This window comes from Lampetra fluviatilis, chromosome 50 (genome assembly GCF_964198595.1).
Source record: "Lampetra fluviatilis chromosome 50, kcLamFluv1.1, whole genome shotgun sequence".
NCBI lineage: Eukaryota > Metazoa > Chordata > Hyperoartia > Petromyzontiformes > Petromyzontidae > Lampetra > Lampetra fluviatilis.
Genome location: NC_136324.1, coordinates 678,793 through 693,850, shown reverse-complemented (window position 1 = coordinate 693,850; position 15,058 = coordinate 678,793). Strand labels below are relative to the sequence as shown.

The following is a 15,058-nucleotide window of genomic DNA, read 5'->3' as shown; positions in this document are numbered from 1 at the left end:
CAGGGACTTCACACGTCTATGCCAACATCGATCAAAAAGCTTCTTGTGAAGTGCTTCATGTCTCGTGTGAAAATCGTACAAAACTAGTGTCTTCAGAATAAGGTGAGTGGACATCATGTGTTCCATAATAAAGGTTTTTGGGTTAGATCGCATAAGTATAAATGTGTCATAACCCTCCACCACCCGACACAGACAATTAGTAAGGGATTTGTCACGTAACCAACAGCCAATTAGTTACTAATTCAGCCCACCAGTGTGTTGGAGAGTAAATCCACATTTACAATTTGAGTACCGTGACGTTTCGCAGGTAATTACGTCCAACATCATCGGGCGATTTGCCAGAATAGTGAAGCTACCCACCTGCTTCTGGTCTCAAATAGAGCAGTAGGACGACGTCATCACTGAACCTATCAGGTGCAGAAATCAGAGGCGAGGGAGAATTGATGAGTAATAATTTAATTAGTTTGTGTTTCCTATATTTGCAATGTAAGATATCTTCTTCCATGCGTTTGTCCCACTCGTGTGGGGTGTTCCGCGTCCTTGCCACCTTCTCCACACCGCCCCGTTCCACGCCATCTCTCCCTCCGCTCCTCGCGCCACTACGTCCGATCGCACCACATCGCCCCACCTCTTCTTCTGCCTTCCTCTTCATCTCATCTTACAATTACTCAATAATACGCTTATAGGCCGCACTAAGCCTGTAGCTGTCAGAGCGGTTCCAATTATTTGTATTTCTCTCAATTTCAATGGATTATCGAATTACATCACTTCAACGTTATCAAACAAATTGAGTGTCCTTGTTGGCAAGCATGTTCTGTAACTGCCGACAGTTGTGTTTTAGAGTATTTAATATTTATTTGGTGTTCTTTTAGTCTTACGCCAATGTTTACTTACCGTCTGTTCACTAATTTGACTGGTTTTCACACTCGATATCTAGCACTGCACAACAGACGGTTTGTAACATTAGCGTAAGACTAAAAGGAAACATACTAATTACATCACTAATTATATAATTACAATAACCCCCCCTTCTGCACCTGATGGGTTCAGTGATGACGTCGTCCTGCTGCTCTATTAAGACCGGATGCAGGTGGATGGCTTCACTATTCTGGAAATCACCCGATCATGCTGGATGTAACTACCAGCGAAACGTCGTACTCAAACTGTAAATGTTGTGGATTTACTCTCCAACACACCGGTGGGCTGAAGTAGTAACTAATTGGCGTTTTGTTGATGTGACAAATCCCTTACTAATTGGCTGTCGGGTTATGTGTTAAACTGATCATGTGTTCAGTGACATCGGCTCACCTCCAATTAGCAGGGTTGGCTACATTGCCCTCCTGAAGCTTCACATATTGCAGTGTGAAGAACAATGCTGGCTTAATATTAGCTGAGTATCCTGATGTTAGCCGTGGCTGGGAATGGAACTCGGGTCACTCAGTTTGTAGTTTAGTACACTAACCACGATGCTACCACTCATCCTTACAAATTAATAGTAACGGTTATAATTAACAGTGTGCGTACATTGGCACTTAACAGGACCTCTTAACATGTAATGAGTGGTAAATTATCACACTTTGATCATTCAAAAGGAGTCACCAAACATGTATTTTTTGACGCACATTTATTTTTGATGCAAAGATTTTGTTCACGGCTGATTACTCGCTTACATAATAAATAGTCCAACATGACCTGGGTATTATATATACATCGATCAAGGTCTGCACGTTTAAAAAAAACAAAGGGTAACAAAATCAAGTAAACAGCAATACTTAGTCGCAAAGAAGCGAGTCTGCCAGACGTGCGAGTCGCTGTTAAAGGTTTTACTGCGTCCGCCAAAAAAACTCCGTCGCACAATTAGAGCGACCCCCTGGAGGTAAGGCTGGGCAGGCGGAGCTGTGCCTCGAAGCGCCCTAAGTTGATATAGGAGAGTTTCAGTGATGCAGTCTCAGGTGAACGGCTGGAAGAGTAAGCCTGCAATCTTGTTGCAGACCAGCAGCCAGCACGTGATGCCTATGCCTCCTGCAAGTGGGGACGAAAGATGACAGTGTCAGCTGAACAGATGTCCTTCACTCCTTCAGTTTCACTCGCTGTACCTTTGTAAAATAAATTGAACACAAACAAATAAGTGTGCAAAGAAGTATGCAGATGCCTGCTTGGAATTGTATCGACAGACATGAAGAGCAACACGTGGATCAGGCAACATGCGCAGGGAAAACAAATATAAGAAAAGTGGGCTTGGACAGGACATGTTGTTAGCAGGCATGATGGTCAATGGACAAGAAAGTGACAGTGGCAGCCAAGGAATGAAACACATCCGAAAGGATATCCAAGGAGAAGATGGCGTGATGAAATCGGCCTGTGCGCAGGTGCCGGGTGGATTATTACATCACTGGATCGAGAGAGATGACGGCGATTTGGAGAGGCCTTCATCCCGCAATGGATTGACAATAGCTGATGATGAATTAACTGTCGAAATTATTAGGTCAGTGTGTGACTTTAACCTAAGATTCTGGGCACTGTGTTCATGGCAAGCACACTTACGACTCAGGCTGTGAAGGCAACCATGGCTTGTCAAGTTAACTCATACTATTGCTGGCGCACTTGAAGACATACACTCTGCAAACAGCAGTTATGATGCGTAACGGTTCACACAAGACGCTCTGACCTGGGACACCTGTGGGAAAAGCCACGAGCTTTTCTAGAGGTGAGACCCACTTGGATGGGAGCATTGCCACCGGTGTAGAGTAGTAGTTCCATATCAGAGTGATCATCACCACTGCCTGTCATTACCAAACACAACATGCACCGGTAATACTCAAAACATGGAACACGCATGAAGATGTTTACCAAGTCCCTCAGGAACCATGTAGACCACTGTATTACTTATTTATGCATGAATGAACTTAGATTAATGAACCTTTAACTCACTACGCAACATCACTCGTGTCGGGATGCAAAGCGAATTACACAATTTCGCATTAAAATAATGGTGTGACTGCACACTCACCTGCAGAGTGTAGAAGGAGATGTTTATAACCCACTTCATAGTTGTCAGCTGGGTTGTTCGTGCCTGAACTGTGAACACCAAAAACATAATGTTCAACGGTGGGCCGAAGGGGGTTCTCAATGTAAACCCCACATACAAATAATAAACGGGAATGAATGGATGTTCGCGTGTGTGGAGTGTGGGAACAACACTTAAGTGGTTCGTTCTCCTTTCACACTGCTCAAAAGCATTAATGTGGCAAATGGACAATATGCAATGCTGCTAAACACAAAGGCAACTCCATGAGGATGATTGTCCTGCACAAACGTAATTACTTATGCACTGTGCATAAAAGCAGAATAAACCCAAAAACAAATCCAACAACATAATTGTTTTTGGGTTAGGCCATGTGGTAGTTTTCGATCCAAGTTATTGAAAATAACCCTGCACAATCCGACAAGATTGTCACGTTGGCATGAAAGTATCACGTGACCTAAGCAAAAAAAGACACATGGACCATTGTATTCGATAAAAAAATATACGTTTTAAGTTAAACCCAAATGCAGTTGCTATCAAACACCTCATCAACTTGAGTAACACTTGGTCTTAAGTGGACCTGGCTGATTCTCACAATTCCTAAAGTGGAATCGCGATTAAATAATCATCATTGAACACAATTTCTAATAAGATCGTGGGAATGGTGGATCTTGACCTCTCCTTTTTACGTCGATGTTTTCCTTTCCATGTTGATTTTATGCTAAAAAAACTTTTTCCCCCTCCGATTAAAAAAAATAGTCCCACTACAAACACCACGGAGAGTTGTATAATAGTGCAGATAGGTTAAAAGTGAATATACTGAAAAGTAGATTTAAGATTGCTGTTGGTTTAGCGTTGACCCTGGACTTCTCGCTTTTCTATTTTATTATTCGTTATTTTATTTGAGAATAAACATTGCTTTTTAATATTTACATTGCTCTTTTATGTGAATAGTTAACACGAAAAAAACATTGAACATCGGAAAAACATTAAGTTATCATTCCGATATTTTAGTGTACATTGATGTTTTCATGAAAAACGAGTGTTTGAAAAATACATTTTATTTCATTTTGATGTCACTCTTTAGGAATTGGCCATGCATTTTAATGGCAATTCCTGGACTACAATTTCAATGATCCTACTGGATGATTCTTAGGCGCCCAAGGAATCCCCATTCAGTTGGAGACACATATGAACCTGATGGCGGTACCCCGGCTCTCGCATAATGTGATGCAGTCATTTTTTGTCTGTTGATGGTCGGCGATTGCGGCAATCGACTCATCTCGTTGAGCTGTACACAATCAACTATGGTGCATACGAGCGTTCAGGGTTTCAGTGCAATCGTCCTCGCTGTGTTTCGACATCGTGGAGTAGCACTGATTTCGGATTGATTGCTACAACAGTCGCGGCGTTAAGTACACCCCTGGAAAAAATAGTGTCCCAGAAATAAAATATTTAATTGCCTCGGCCATTTTGTATTATTTGGTAGCCCGGGGAACCGCCATAAGGATCATATATCAACCATTTAAATGAATATGGTTATACACTGCGTGATTCCTCAGCTCTCAAAGAATGTCATTCATTTCAATGGCAATTCCTGTCTCCAAGCAAGGGCAATTATATTGAACATTTCCTTCCATGGCATATTCACCATTAGAACTCCATTCCAGTGAATGGACATTTTAACCTGGGAATAATCCAGAGGAATCGCAATCCCTGCAAGGAATTGTAATGGCATTATTGTAAAGGTAAATATGCAGCCCTGCAATTGCTTGCTGCTGGCATAATAGCCTTCATTAGATCGTGGAATTTGGATACAATTTTACAGGAATGGCCCAACACTAGTCTGAAGATATATGAATAAAGTCAAACATCGCATGTAAATGGTCCGATTGACAATATTTGATCATTAAAGTAGTATTATTTTTGTTGCTTTCATCTTAAAACGTCTCTAGCGCTAACTGGGGCGAGTTCCCTTTTTCCTGCGGCCTCCAATCTCACCGAGCCCCACGCTCGCTGCTGGCAGTGGTGTGAAAGACGGAACGCACGCGAGGTCTTCAGCTCATCGCTGGCTTTGTTGATGCGCCGCTCCAAGCGGGCGTAGCGCGCAAACTCGTCCATGACGCTGATGGTGGCAAGCTCCCGCCGCATCTTCCGCAGTTCCTCCCTCAGCTCCAGCTCCCGTCCGGAGTCCGGCTGTGTCAGCCGCACCAACTCCACCATTCACGCAAAAACATGGGAAGGGAACAAGTGCAATTGCTAAGATACACAATTGTCTGCCACTGCAGAGATCGTGGGTTTGAATCCAGGAAAGCTGCCTGTGCTTAAACTGGGTTCTCAAATTCAGCAAGTTGACAGTTCCAGCTTGGTCAGCAATAACTGCACAAAAAGTATATTCTGCACTTCATTTGGTTAAATTCCAGCTCTGAGAAATAAAATATTATATTTACTCAATGAACATTGCCCTCATGTGGCAGAGCGGGTGGAAAAGTGCTGCCCTGTACTGTGTGGACCAGGTAACTGGAAGGAATCTCAGAGGTTGCTCTGATGTATGCTTCTGTGGGCCATTCTCTAGCATGTGTGATCCAAATGGATACTTTGGTCTCATAACATGACACCAATAGCACAATTGGGATACAATTGAGGAACACCTACAAATGAACTGTTTGCACACCAGTTTATGGCAATGTTAATGCTCCTGGGGAGCATGTGTACTATGTTAACAAAAATACTGAGTCTCACCAACGTCCAGTGCTCAAAGCAACCTCTAAAGAACCACCGTTACACATCCACCAGGTTCATTTCACATTTTTGTATCAGCAAAATGATGAATTTAAGATTTTGAAGTGAACAGAAATCCATTGATTTTTTATTAAACGAATATACATACTTGCACATGATGTACTGTGTTTATGCATATGTACAAAGGGTATAACAATAATTAGTTTCAGTCCACTGCTGGATAAAGGCCTCCCTGCATTTTTTTTAATCAAGGGAGTTGAATGATGGTACTGCACCACACTGCTCGGTGTATGATGAAGGGGGAACACAGGGCCTGGAGAGATAATTAAACTATTTAAACTTTTAATCTTGATTTTAAGCTTTCGTGACTGCAGGAATCCATACTTATTGGTTCTTTCGGTAGTCACGTAGGTAGAAATAAAATAATACAAATCACGACGTTTCGATCGCAACACAAGCAATCTTAATCAGGTGGAACCACAGCAAGAAAATTCTGAAGTAGGTGAGAGCTGCCGTGGCAAGAGGTTATATAGGTATTTAAACTTTTTTTATTTGACTAGGTAAGGCCCACTGAGCTATATAGCTCATTTTCAGGAGACCTGGCCTCAAATGATAGCCCAATGAAGTGGCTTATCGTGTGGAAATTTATATCAGCCAAAAACTCGAAACGCATATTTATAAATATATCTCTTTCTGATCTCAGCTGCAGCCAATAATCAAATACAGGTCACTGGGTTCATGATGCAATGTGCTTACCACTGTGCCACTCTTCCACCCCATCAAAGGGTAAGAATACTATCTAATTCATAGTGCAATAATGTGTATACATTTTGGACAACCATGATTGAATCTTTCATTTAGATTCTCACATCGAAACCTCGTGGATGAGCTCATGAAGAAACTCATATTTTGTGAGTCTCTTCATATCCTGGGTGTTGACTCGGCCCATCATTCCTTTGGGGTAGATAAATAGGTACCATCTTGTTGGGAATTCAACAGTGGTTGTCTTTCAGATATGCAAGCCCCCACCATCCGCATGTGAGAGTTCCACAACAGGCGTAGGACTACAAACAGGAGATGAGCTTATTTAAGGACAGCACGAGCACATCTTAGTATGGTGTTGTTCTTAACAGTGGTGGGGTGGTTAGTGCACTGAAAGTTCTATATGGCTAAAGGACCACTGCTGACTTCCTGCAATGTATGCGTGTCAAACTTCTTTCGCACCGTATGTAGCCAACCTTGATACTCGGAGGTGCTGGGGAAGGAAAACTAAACACGTTACAAGGCCTGTGCAAGACCACATTGACGTCTCTCACACACCGGTGGATGTTTTATGCACGACACAGAACACTTTACGATAATCTTCTTAATTTCTACTGCTGGACGAGTGCCACCCTTGGTTGTTTTTGACCATACTTCACCACGACTACTCAACCTGAAGCACACTTTGTAAACACACACCCAGGCCGTGGTAACAGATGTCCGCCGACGTCCTTAAGCTCGGTGTTTGTACGAAAACAATAATTTAAAGTTTACGTTCAGGATATCTCCACCACGTCACTTCGTCAAATCTTCTACGTGACGACGTCATTGCACCACGAGTGACTTTAGACGCTTTCATGTCGTTATCCAAGCCTCAAACTTACGTCTCCAGACAGCTCGAACCACGCAACCGGAGCACCCCTCAGCACGGCGAGAGATAAACAATGTGTTGGGTTTCCCCCCTCTTAGATCAGTAGGGACGTGACATTGCGTTAGTGCGCAGTCTTAAGGTGCCCGTGGCGCGAACAAAAGGGGGACTTTTGTTTAAAGGAGAGACAACGACGACGGTCCCTCTCACCAGCAGCGCGAACGCGGGCAGCAGCAGCCTGCACAGGTTACACAGGAACACGACGAACAGCACCACCGCCCAGCCGCACGCGTGCTCCGCCATGGCCCTCGCCGCCTTCCACGCCTCAACACGACCACAACATGGGCGCCAATGGGGGCTCTGGATACCGTACAGCGCATAGGCACGCGGCGCGTCACGTTCGCTTCGCCCCCCCCCCCCATTCGCGCCAACAACCAATCGGTTGCGAGAACGGCGTTCGTCTCGAACCGACGCAAGCCAATTAGAAACGTGCATCTAAATGCAAAGGGACCGTCTGGCTTATGCGGTGTGAGAATTGCAATGGCGTTGTGGGTTATGGTTGCAACCATCGTTGAACCATTGCAGAGGGGGAGGGGGGTGGGTGCGGTCAAAGTTCTCCTTTTGAGGGCATGGGGATTTTTGGTCGTTCGTTTTTTTGTGCGCGATTTTAAAACGCGACGTTCCTTTAACAACAACAACTTGTTTTCCCACCTCAACGGAATTCAACTTGTTTTTGTGTAAAAGTCTTCGCTCGACAGAAGTGGGCGTGAGCGCGATGACGTCACTGCGCTCACGCCCACCCGGCCGCGTCCAATGGTTGTGGGGGCGGGGTCGCTCCAACAACTATGAGGGGAGGGAGGGGGGGTTGCGTGTGCACGGGCGCGCGCGCCGCTCGCCGCTCATTGGCCAAATCGAATTCAAACCATCCAATGAGAGCAGACGCGAAGCCGGGAAAGGACGGTTGAGGATGTCGTTAGCATAAATTATGCAAATGAGGGCATCGTATTTGTATAGGGGAACTTGAGTTGTGCGCGCGCGCATTTGTGGCAGAGACGCAGCGCGCGAGGCGGTGCATTGCCGACTTGTGAGATACTACGACCACCACCACCACTACTACAGCAAACATGACCACCAAGAGAAAGGTGAGCCTCGCGCTTAATTATAACACGAGGGTTGTAAAAAAAATATATAAACGCTTTAATGCGCTTAGGTAGAGTTTTTTTTATTGTATTTTGTTAAAGAAGAAATAAGTGAGGTCGTGAGGTAAATTTTACGCGCGTGGGGGGGGGGAGAGGAACGCGAATAAAATGGCGGTAATTGTTGAGTAAATATTTTTTTGTAATTCTAACATAAATTTCATTGCATTTTAAATAAAATTAACGGCGAGTTAAACTAACGTGCGTGCAAGTTAACTGTTTTTATAAATTAAAATGCTAATGAGCGAAGAAGAGGCGATAGTCGTCCGCCTCTCGTGGTCGTTGTCGTCTTCGTCTCCGACGCCCAACATTTTATGGCCGCGATTAAAATAAAATAAAATTAAATAACCATTAACCCGAACCAACGCTCGATTGCCATTTCCTTCTCCTCCCTTCCCCTTGACAAATAACAAAGTTTAAACTTCGTCGAGGGCTCCAGCGGCTTATAAAGCGGTTTCGTGATGTTTTTTTTCCACCTCCGTCGCGATGTCGCAACGCTCGATGGCGGCGGCTCCGCTCGCTCCTTCCCCCCCCACCACCTCTCGTAGCCGTGTGACGCACCACAGAATAAGCGGCACGCGTTTCGTTTTCTCCGCCTCTGCCGAAGCGTTTAGTCGATATTTCTCCGAGGTTTTGCGGTTTAGACGACGTTTTTGGCGCGGTTTTTCCGCCTCTTCCCGCGCTCCGCGCCGCGTTATTTTTGCGCGCCAAGAGGAGGCGGCGAACAATGGCGGACGCCGAGGGCCGCCTCGTCCGTCCCCCCCCCCCACTAAACCACGACTCGAGCTGCTAATTTTATCTCTCGTAACGTTCACACGCAAAAAAAATTACGCAACTCGTTATTGTCAACTGCGCGTCGTGCTGCTGTAAGACGAAGACGAGGATTGGGGTTAAATGCGATGGTAAAATAATAATACGGACCCGCATTTGTTGTGGTTTGCTGCTGCACATCGCGCGTGGTGTTTACGCGCGAAAAGGCGAAATGCACATCAGCTAACCCGCCTTGTATGTTTAGTGTTTTAAAACAATGTGTTTAAGGGGTGGGAGGGCTCGGTTGTGATATAAAAAAATAAACCCGATAAAAGTGTTTTTATTAACTAATGTATTCAATTTAATCGGACCCCTTCACCGATATCACATCGTTTGCGGTTATTAAACATACGAAGTTTATAATTATAGAACTCGTTATCCCTCCCATCTCCCGCTAATTCAAATCGCTAAAGGCGGGAAACTCCAAAACGAGTGATGACGTCACCCCAACCGAAATTCGCGCCCAAAATTTGGGGGGGCAGCACATGGCAGCTACAACCACGAGGGGTGGTGGTGGTGGTAGCAGCTACAACCACAAACTGTGTGGTGGTCGTGGTAACAGCTACAACGTGGTGGTGGTGGTAGCAGCTACAACGAGGGGTGTGGTGGTGGTAGCAGCTACAACCACGAGGGGTGTGGTGGTAGTGGTTGTGGTGGCAGCCACGAGGGGTGGAATGGCGCCATTCCAACTTTTGCAGTCCCGAACGAATACCCGTGCACTTAAGAGCGCGCCTTTGAAACAGTTTTGGACGTCGCTTGGCCGTTTTACTTTAAAAAATACCTATGGATGTATTTTTTTTTTACCGTCGGGGGGGGGGCAGGGGATTTAGAAGTTCTTTCCTCGAAATAGTTGTTGGCTTTGTCAAATATTTCGGCTGTTGTGCACAAGAAGTTTGCGGTGTGTGTCCCCTCTGACCCCTGCGAGAGGAGGAGGCGGTGGGGGTTTTTGTTTTGAGAGAACCGGCTGGAACTGGAATTGTAACTCGCAAAGAAGAAGATGCAAAGCCCTCGCTATTTGGCCGCTGCCGTTTTTGAAGGTTATTGTTAATGACCCCCCATTGGGGGGTGGACAGGTGCCTTTATATATTCGCGGGGTTTTTAGTGCTGCTACGACGACTCTGCGTGTGCGCGCGCTTTTATGTTTTTGTATTTTTGGCGCGGAGTGGTGTTTGAGCGGGAGTCTGGTCACGTGAATGATTGCAGCTCTCGGGGCGGCGCTATCACCACTAATTGATTATTGCCTTGGCGTTCAGGGTGCTGGTGAGGGAGCTGGAGACGCAAAGAAGGCGAAGAGTGAGGTTTGTATTCTCAGTTTGTTTACACTTAACTTGAACACTTTTTTTTAATACATGTACTTAAACGTGATTAATTTTTGTATTTACATTTTTAATGTTTCTTTACTTTTTTCAGCCGCAGAGGAGGTCTGTCAGGCTTTCACAAGTAAGGCTTGAATGCATTCTCACAAGACATTTTAGATTGCTTATTTTAATTGCAAGTTTTATTAATTTATGTATTCTCACGGTTGCTTAGTATTTTTCGAGTTATGGGTAACTCGACGGGGTGTAACGTTAGCGTTGCCTCTCATCACAAGCCGTGCTTGGTGTTGGTCGCGAAATGGATGGTAGTCTTGTGGTGCATGCGTTGACGTGTGTATGGACTCTCCTCCACAGCGCCCCCAGGCACCAAAGCCCGAGCCCAAACCGAAGAAGGCTGCTGCCCCCAAGGTTAATAATGCTTTCTTTACTTTTTCCTGAACGTCCGTGCTGTTGTCATTTTATTTAATCTGTCATCATTTCACTTCATCCACTTTCGATGACATTTGTGCTTAGTCAAGTACTAAATTTAGCGTTACGTGGGCTTGACCAGGTGGTTGTGCGTTTCTTTCTTGCCCACAGAAGGAGAAGGCCCCTAAGAAGCCTGCGGAGGAGAAGGCTAAGGGGAAGAAGGGGAAGGGCAAGGCCGACGAGCAGCCCAAGCAGGATGCAGGCAAGGCTGCTTCTGCTGCTGCCGCTACGGCTGATAACGGAGAGGAGGTAACCCCCCCTCTCCACAGCTTGCTTCACTAATCACCTGCTCTCGCTTGCTCGCTGTCCTCTGCATCGACAGAAGAAATCTGAAGGCACTTGAACTAAATCCTCTTTACATTACTTTTGGATTCAGGAGATGTGACTTTATAGGTGCTGTGCGCCCGGCCCTTTGAAAAAGTGCAAAGGCAATTCTTCCCCCTGAAGAAGCTGCGATGCTGTTTATTTGAAGAGCAGCTGGGTGCCTTTTTTGAGTAAAAGTAAAACTCATTAGCTAGTTTTGATTAATCACAACTTTATTTACTGAAGGTATGGGGAGGGTGGCGCTGTAGATTTCTCTTGTCCGTGCAAATCATCTGCTTTTGTCGTGTCTCAATCTCGGCCGCATAGCGGCTTCCAGACCTTTCTATTCTATTTTTCCGACACATTAAATATCCATTGCATTTCATCAACATGCATTGAGAACTATCTTTTATACCATTTAACTATTCTATATCTAATCGATGCTGTTCAGATGTTGCACATGTGCAACACATCACTTAATGTTTTACAAACCGTTTTTACCATTCATTGTCTGAGACTTTGTGTGTGTGTGCGTGTGTTCACAGACAAAAGCCAGTGAGGCAGCAGCAAGCGACTCCAAGTGAAGCTCATTCTCAGCTCGTCCGCTTTAACTAGTCTGTGACATCCCCAGCTTCCTGTACAGTTGTCCTTTTTTTATTATTATTACAGATTTTAAACCCGCTTTTAGGCTTACCCACCTCATAGTTTGTTCCATTAGTTAAGGCTGCAACAGACCTGAGCATTCCTTGTGAGGAAGCCAGTTTATTACGCCCATCTCCAAGTAGAGTGTCCTCGGCCCAGTGTACATGACGCTATTTTTGGATCCCGCTTTGTATTAGGCCAGTTGGAATGCTCAGGAATGCTTATTATTCAGCCTTCTAAATGTGTTGTACAACAGTTTAGACAACACAGCAGTGGCAACATTCCCACCATGCAGTAGTATTAACCAGTAGTTTCTCATTATAAAGTACATTTTAAGATCGGTACACCAATTGGCATGACATCCTTTTTTAACTTTAATAACATTGTGTGTTTTTTGTAAAATTTAAATTTAGCAGTGGGGTGTTTTTAAAAAGAGGATTTTTTTCCTTCCCATTAAGGTGGTGTTGGGATGATAGCTTTATTTTTAGCTGCATTATTGGTCTTGTGTGGTTTAAACGGCAGCTTAGAAATATAATTTGCATAAATTGTGGTTTAAATGCATGTGTGCGCAAGGCAGTTGAGTCTAAAATGAAAGTTACAATTTTACATTTATACGGCTTGGTAATGAATGCATAATTTTACGTGAAATATGATGTAATTTTGTCATTGGAAATAAAATGTCTCTTGACAATGCATTCTTCTCTTAGTCAAATGCCATTCTGTTGTAATGTTAGTTTCAGTAACCTATCATCCCAACACTCAACATAGCTGTTAGAAATGCCTGGAAAATATTTACTGGATCCGTTACAATTATAAATAAAATGTGGATGTTTTCTCTAATGCATTGTTCTGTATTTTTGGTTTAACGAAGATTTTTTTCAGTACGCACACAGCAACTTATTAAAGTGCTTCGGGACATGCATGATATGCGGCGTTTCATTTGAACTTTACTTTATTTACATCTTGAAAGCGTGAGCAAACTACTTGGTGTATGGAAACAATTGTGATATGGTTATACTTATGTTACTTGAATTTCTATGAGTTCAGGTGTACAAAGCTACATTTTGGTTTCAGGAAACCAGGCTAAGCCACTTCAACATGGTTGCATTTGGAGATGTCCTTTTTTTACCATTGCACATCTAGTAATTGTCACGTTTGATAACTTTCCATGCGTATTTTCGTTTTGCGACTTAATTTTTACTGGTTTGAATGTCAAATATTTGATTTAAAATCGCTTGTTTGTGGCCTAAAACAGGTCTGGAACTTCGGTTTCAAATTCGGTTTGTGGAATGGTGCTGTTGGTGTAAATGTATTTTGAGCTTTGCTACTACATTAACAAAAGTGCCATGGTTGATGTACTGTAGGTTACGTTGGCATTCTGATTTTATGGCAATCTAAAACGTCAAAATGTGGTAGTTGAGGTGGATAGTCAAAAGATCAATTGAACTTTAATCCAATACAGTAGATTCATCTCAACTCCGGTACTTGACTCTTGCCAGCAGTCTTTAATTCTCTGCAAATATATCCAATAAATAACCATCTTGACATTGCAGAATGCTTTACTGTGGTAGGTTCTGGAACTGGAGTTAAGATGTATTCACATGTTGCTTTGCCATGCACATGACAACTTGCTAAAATGGTGGCTGCATTTTTCTCACCAAGGATGAGTATAAAGTTCAAGTGACTCCACCTTGTGGAATGTGGCTGCAAGGACTTGAAGATGTAATGTGGTCAGGTAGTGTATGAAGCTTAATTTTAAATCATTTAAGCAGGTTAACGGTGCTGTAATCCAGCATTTAAAAAGTAATTGGGCCATAGTCCTATTTACTGAATTCTGGGAGGGTGAAACTTTTTCATTTTATACAAAATTTATGCATGTAACGTGCAATTTAAGCACATGGAGAAAGTGCCAACATGTTACACTTGAATGAGTCAAGATACAATGTATTTTTAATTATACGATTGGCGATTTTGACAACGTTCTATACATTTAAGCATGTGTTGCTTGTTATTGGTTCATAACGAGGAAAGAGATTTTTGTCGATGGCAAAACCTTACAATATATCTGTTCTGCATCCCTGAACATTTTTACATTACTACCTGTTTGAAGTTAGCTACACAATGGTGCTGTTTTATAGGAACCATTACAATTGTGGCCTTTTTTGCTTTTAAAAATAGTAATGCAGCACTGGTGTTTAGTAGAACAACTTTTGTCTCAAGGTGGCAATGTCTTGCTTACTGTGGTTTAATTGTGTGCTCAATATTTACAATGTCCTGGTTTCAACGTGGCAATATCTATGTTGCAGTGGTGCATCTGGGGTGTCCAGGCTTTCACTCGTGCACGTGGGAGATAATTTGGTATGTTATGGTGAATTGCACTGCACAAATGTACATTTGTTGGTACTGATGTAACTGACATTTGTCTGCTTAAAAACCATCGGAAAATGTCGAGATATGAGTGAGAATCTGAAAAGGAGAGTGCCGAGGGAATGGATTCCTATGTTTCCCATCAAACAACCTCTGTGCATAAATTTGAGTGATAATTTACAGGCATCCCGCGATTTACGAACGTTCTGTTGATCAGGTTTTGCATTCATGTAGTTCACAAATTGTAAACCCTTCGATTACATCGAGATAGAACCGAGAGACTGCGTGACGGTATCAGAGGAACAGTAACGCCTCCACATCACCTTTCCATTTATTCCAACATGCAGATCTTTTGGTGAGTTTCTTGAAAAGTTAAGTATTTTGGTTATAAATCAATCATTTTAATGTAATATTCTTTTTTTGTAATATGAAAAATTATATAGGTGTAGTTTTTTAGGTTTGGATCGTCTAGCCAAAAACATCCATAGTTTTTTTCATTGCTAGGAAAAGCCATTCCAATTTAGTAAATTTCGTTTCACGCATGTATTTTTGTAGAATG

The 15,058-nt window shown here is 43.3% G+C and overlaps 2 protein-coding genes across 3 annotated transcripts; one reads left to right on the top strand and one right to left on the bottom strand.

Moving 5' to 3' along the window:
• Positions 1 to 1,617: 1,617 nt before the first annotated feature.
• On the bottom strand, positions 1,618 to 7,753 carry GET1 (guided entry of tail-anchored proteins factor 1). The gene is made up of 5 exons (XM_078878176.1): positions 7,608 to 7,753; positions 5,074 to 5,239; positions 3,011 to 3,078; positions 2,669 to 2,783; positions 1,618 to 2,022 (listed from the first exon to the last, which is right to left on the bottom strand). Exons 1-5 carry the CDS (start codon positions 7,698 to 7,700, stop codon positions 1,949 to 1,951), a joined length of 516 nt encoding a protein of 171 aa, XP_078734302.1. The 5' UTR covers positions 7,701 to 7,753; the 3' UTR covers positions 1,618 to 1,948.
• A 629-nt stretch (positions 7,754 to 8,382) lies between these two features.
• On the top strand, positions 8,383 to 13,057 carry LOC144948595 (non-histone chromosomal protein HMG-17-like). 2 transcript variants are annotated; one of them, XM_078878175.1, is made up of 6 exons: positions 8,383 to 8,539; positions 10,657 to 10,701; positions 10,814 to 10,843; positions 11,074 to 11,127; positions 11,299 to 11,389; positions 12,036 to 13,057. In XM_078878175.1, exons 1-6 carry the CDS (start codon positions 8,522 to 8,524, stop codon positions 12,047 to 12,049), a joined length of 252 nt encoding a protein of 83 aa, XP_078734301.1. In that variant the 5' UTR covers positions 8,383 to 8,521; the 3' UTR covers positions 12,050 to 13,057. The 2 variants fall into 2 exon arrangements, with proteins under 2 accessions (XP_078734301.1, XP_078734300.1); XM_078878174.1 differs by having other exon boundaries at positions 11,299 to 11,436.
• The last annotated feature ends 2,001 nt before the right edge of the window (positions 13,058 to 15,058 follow it).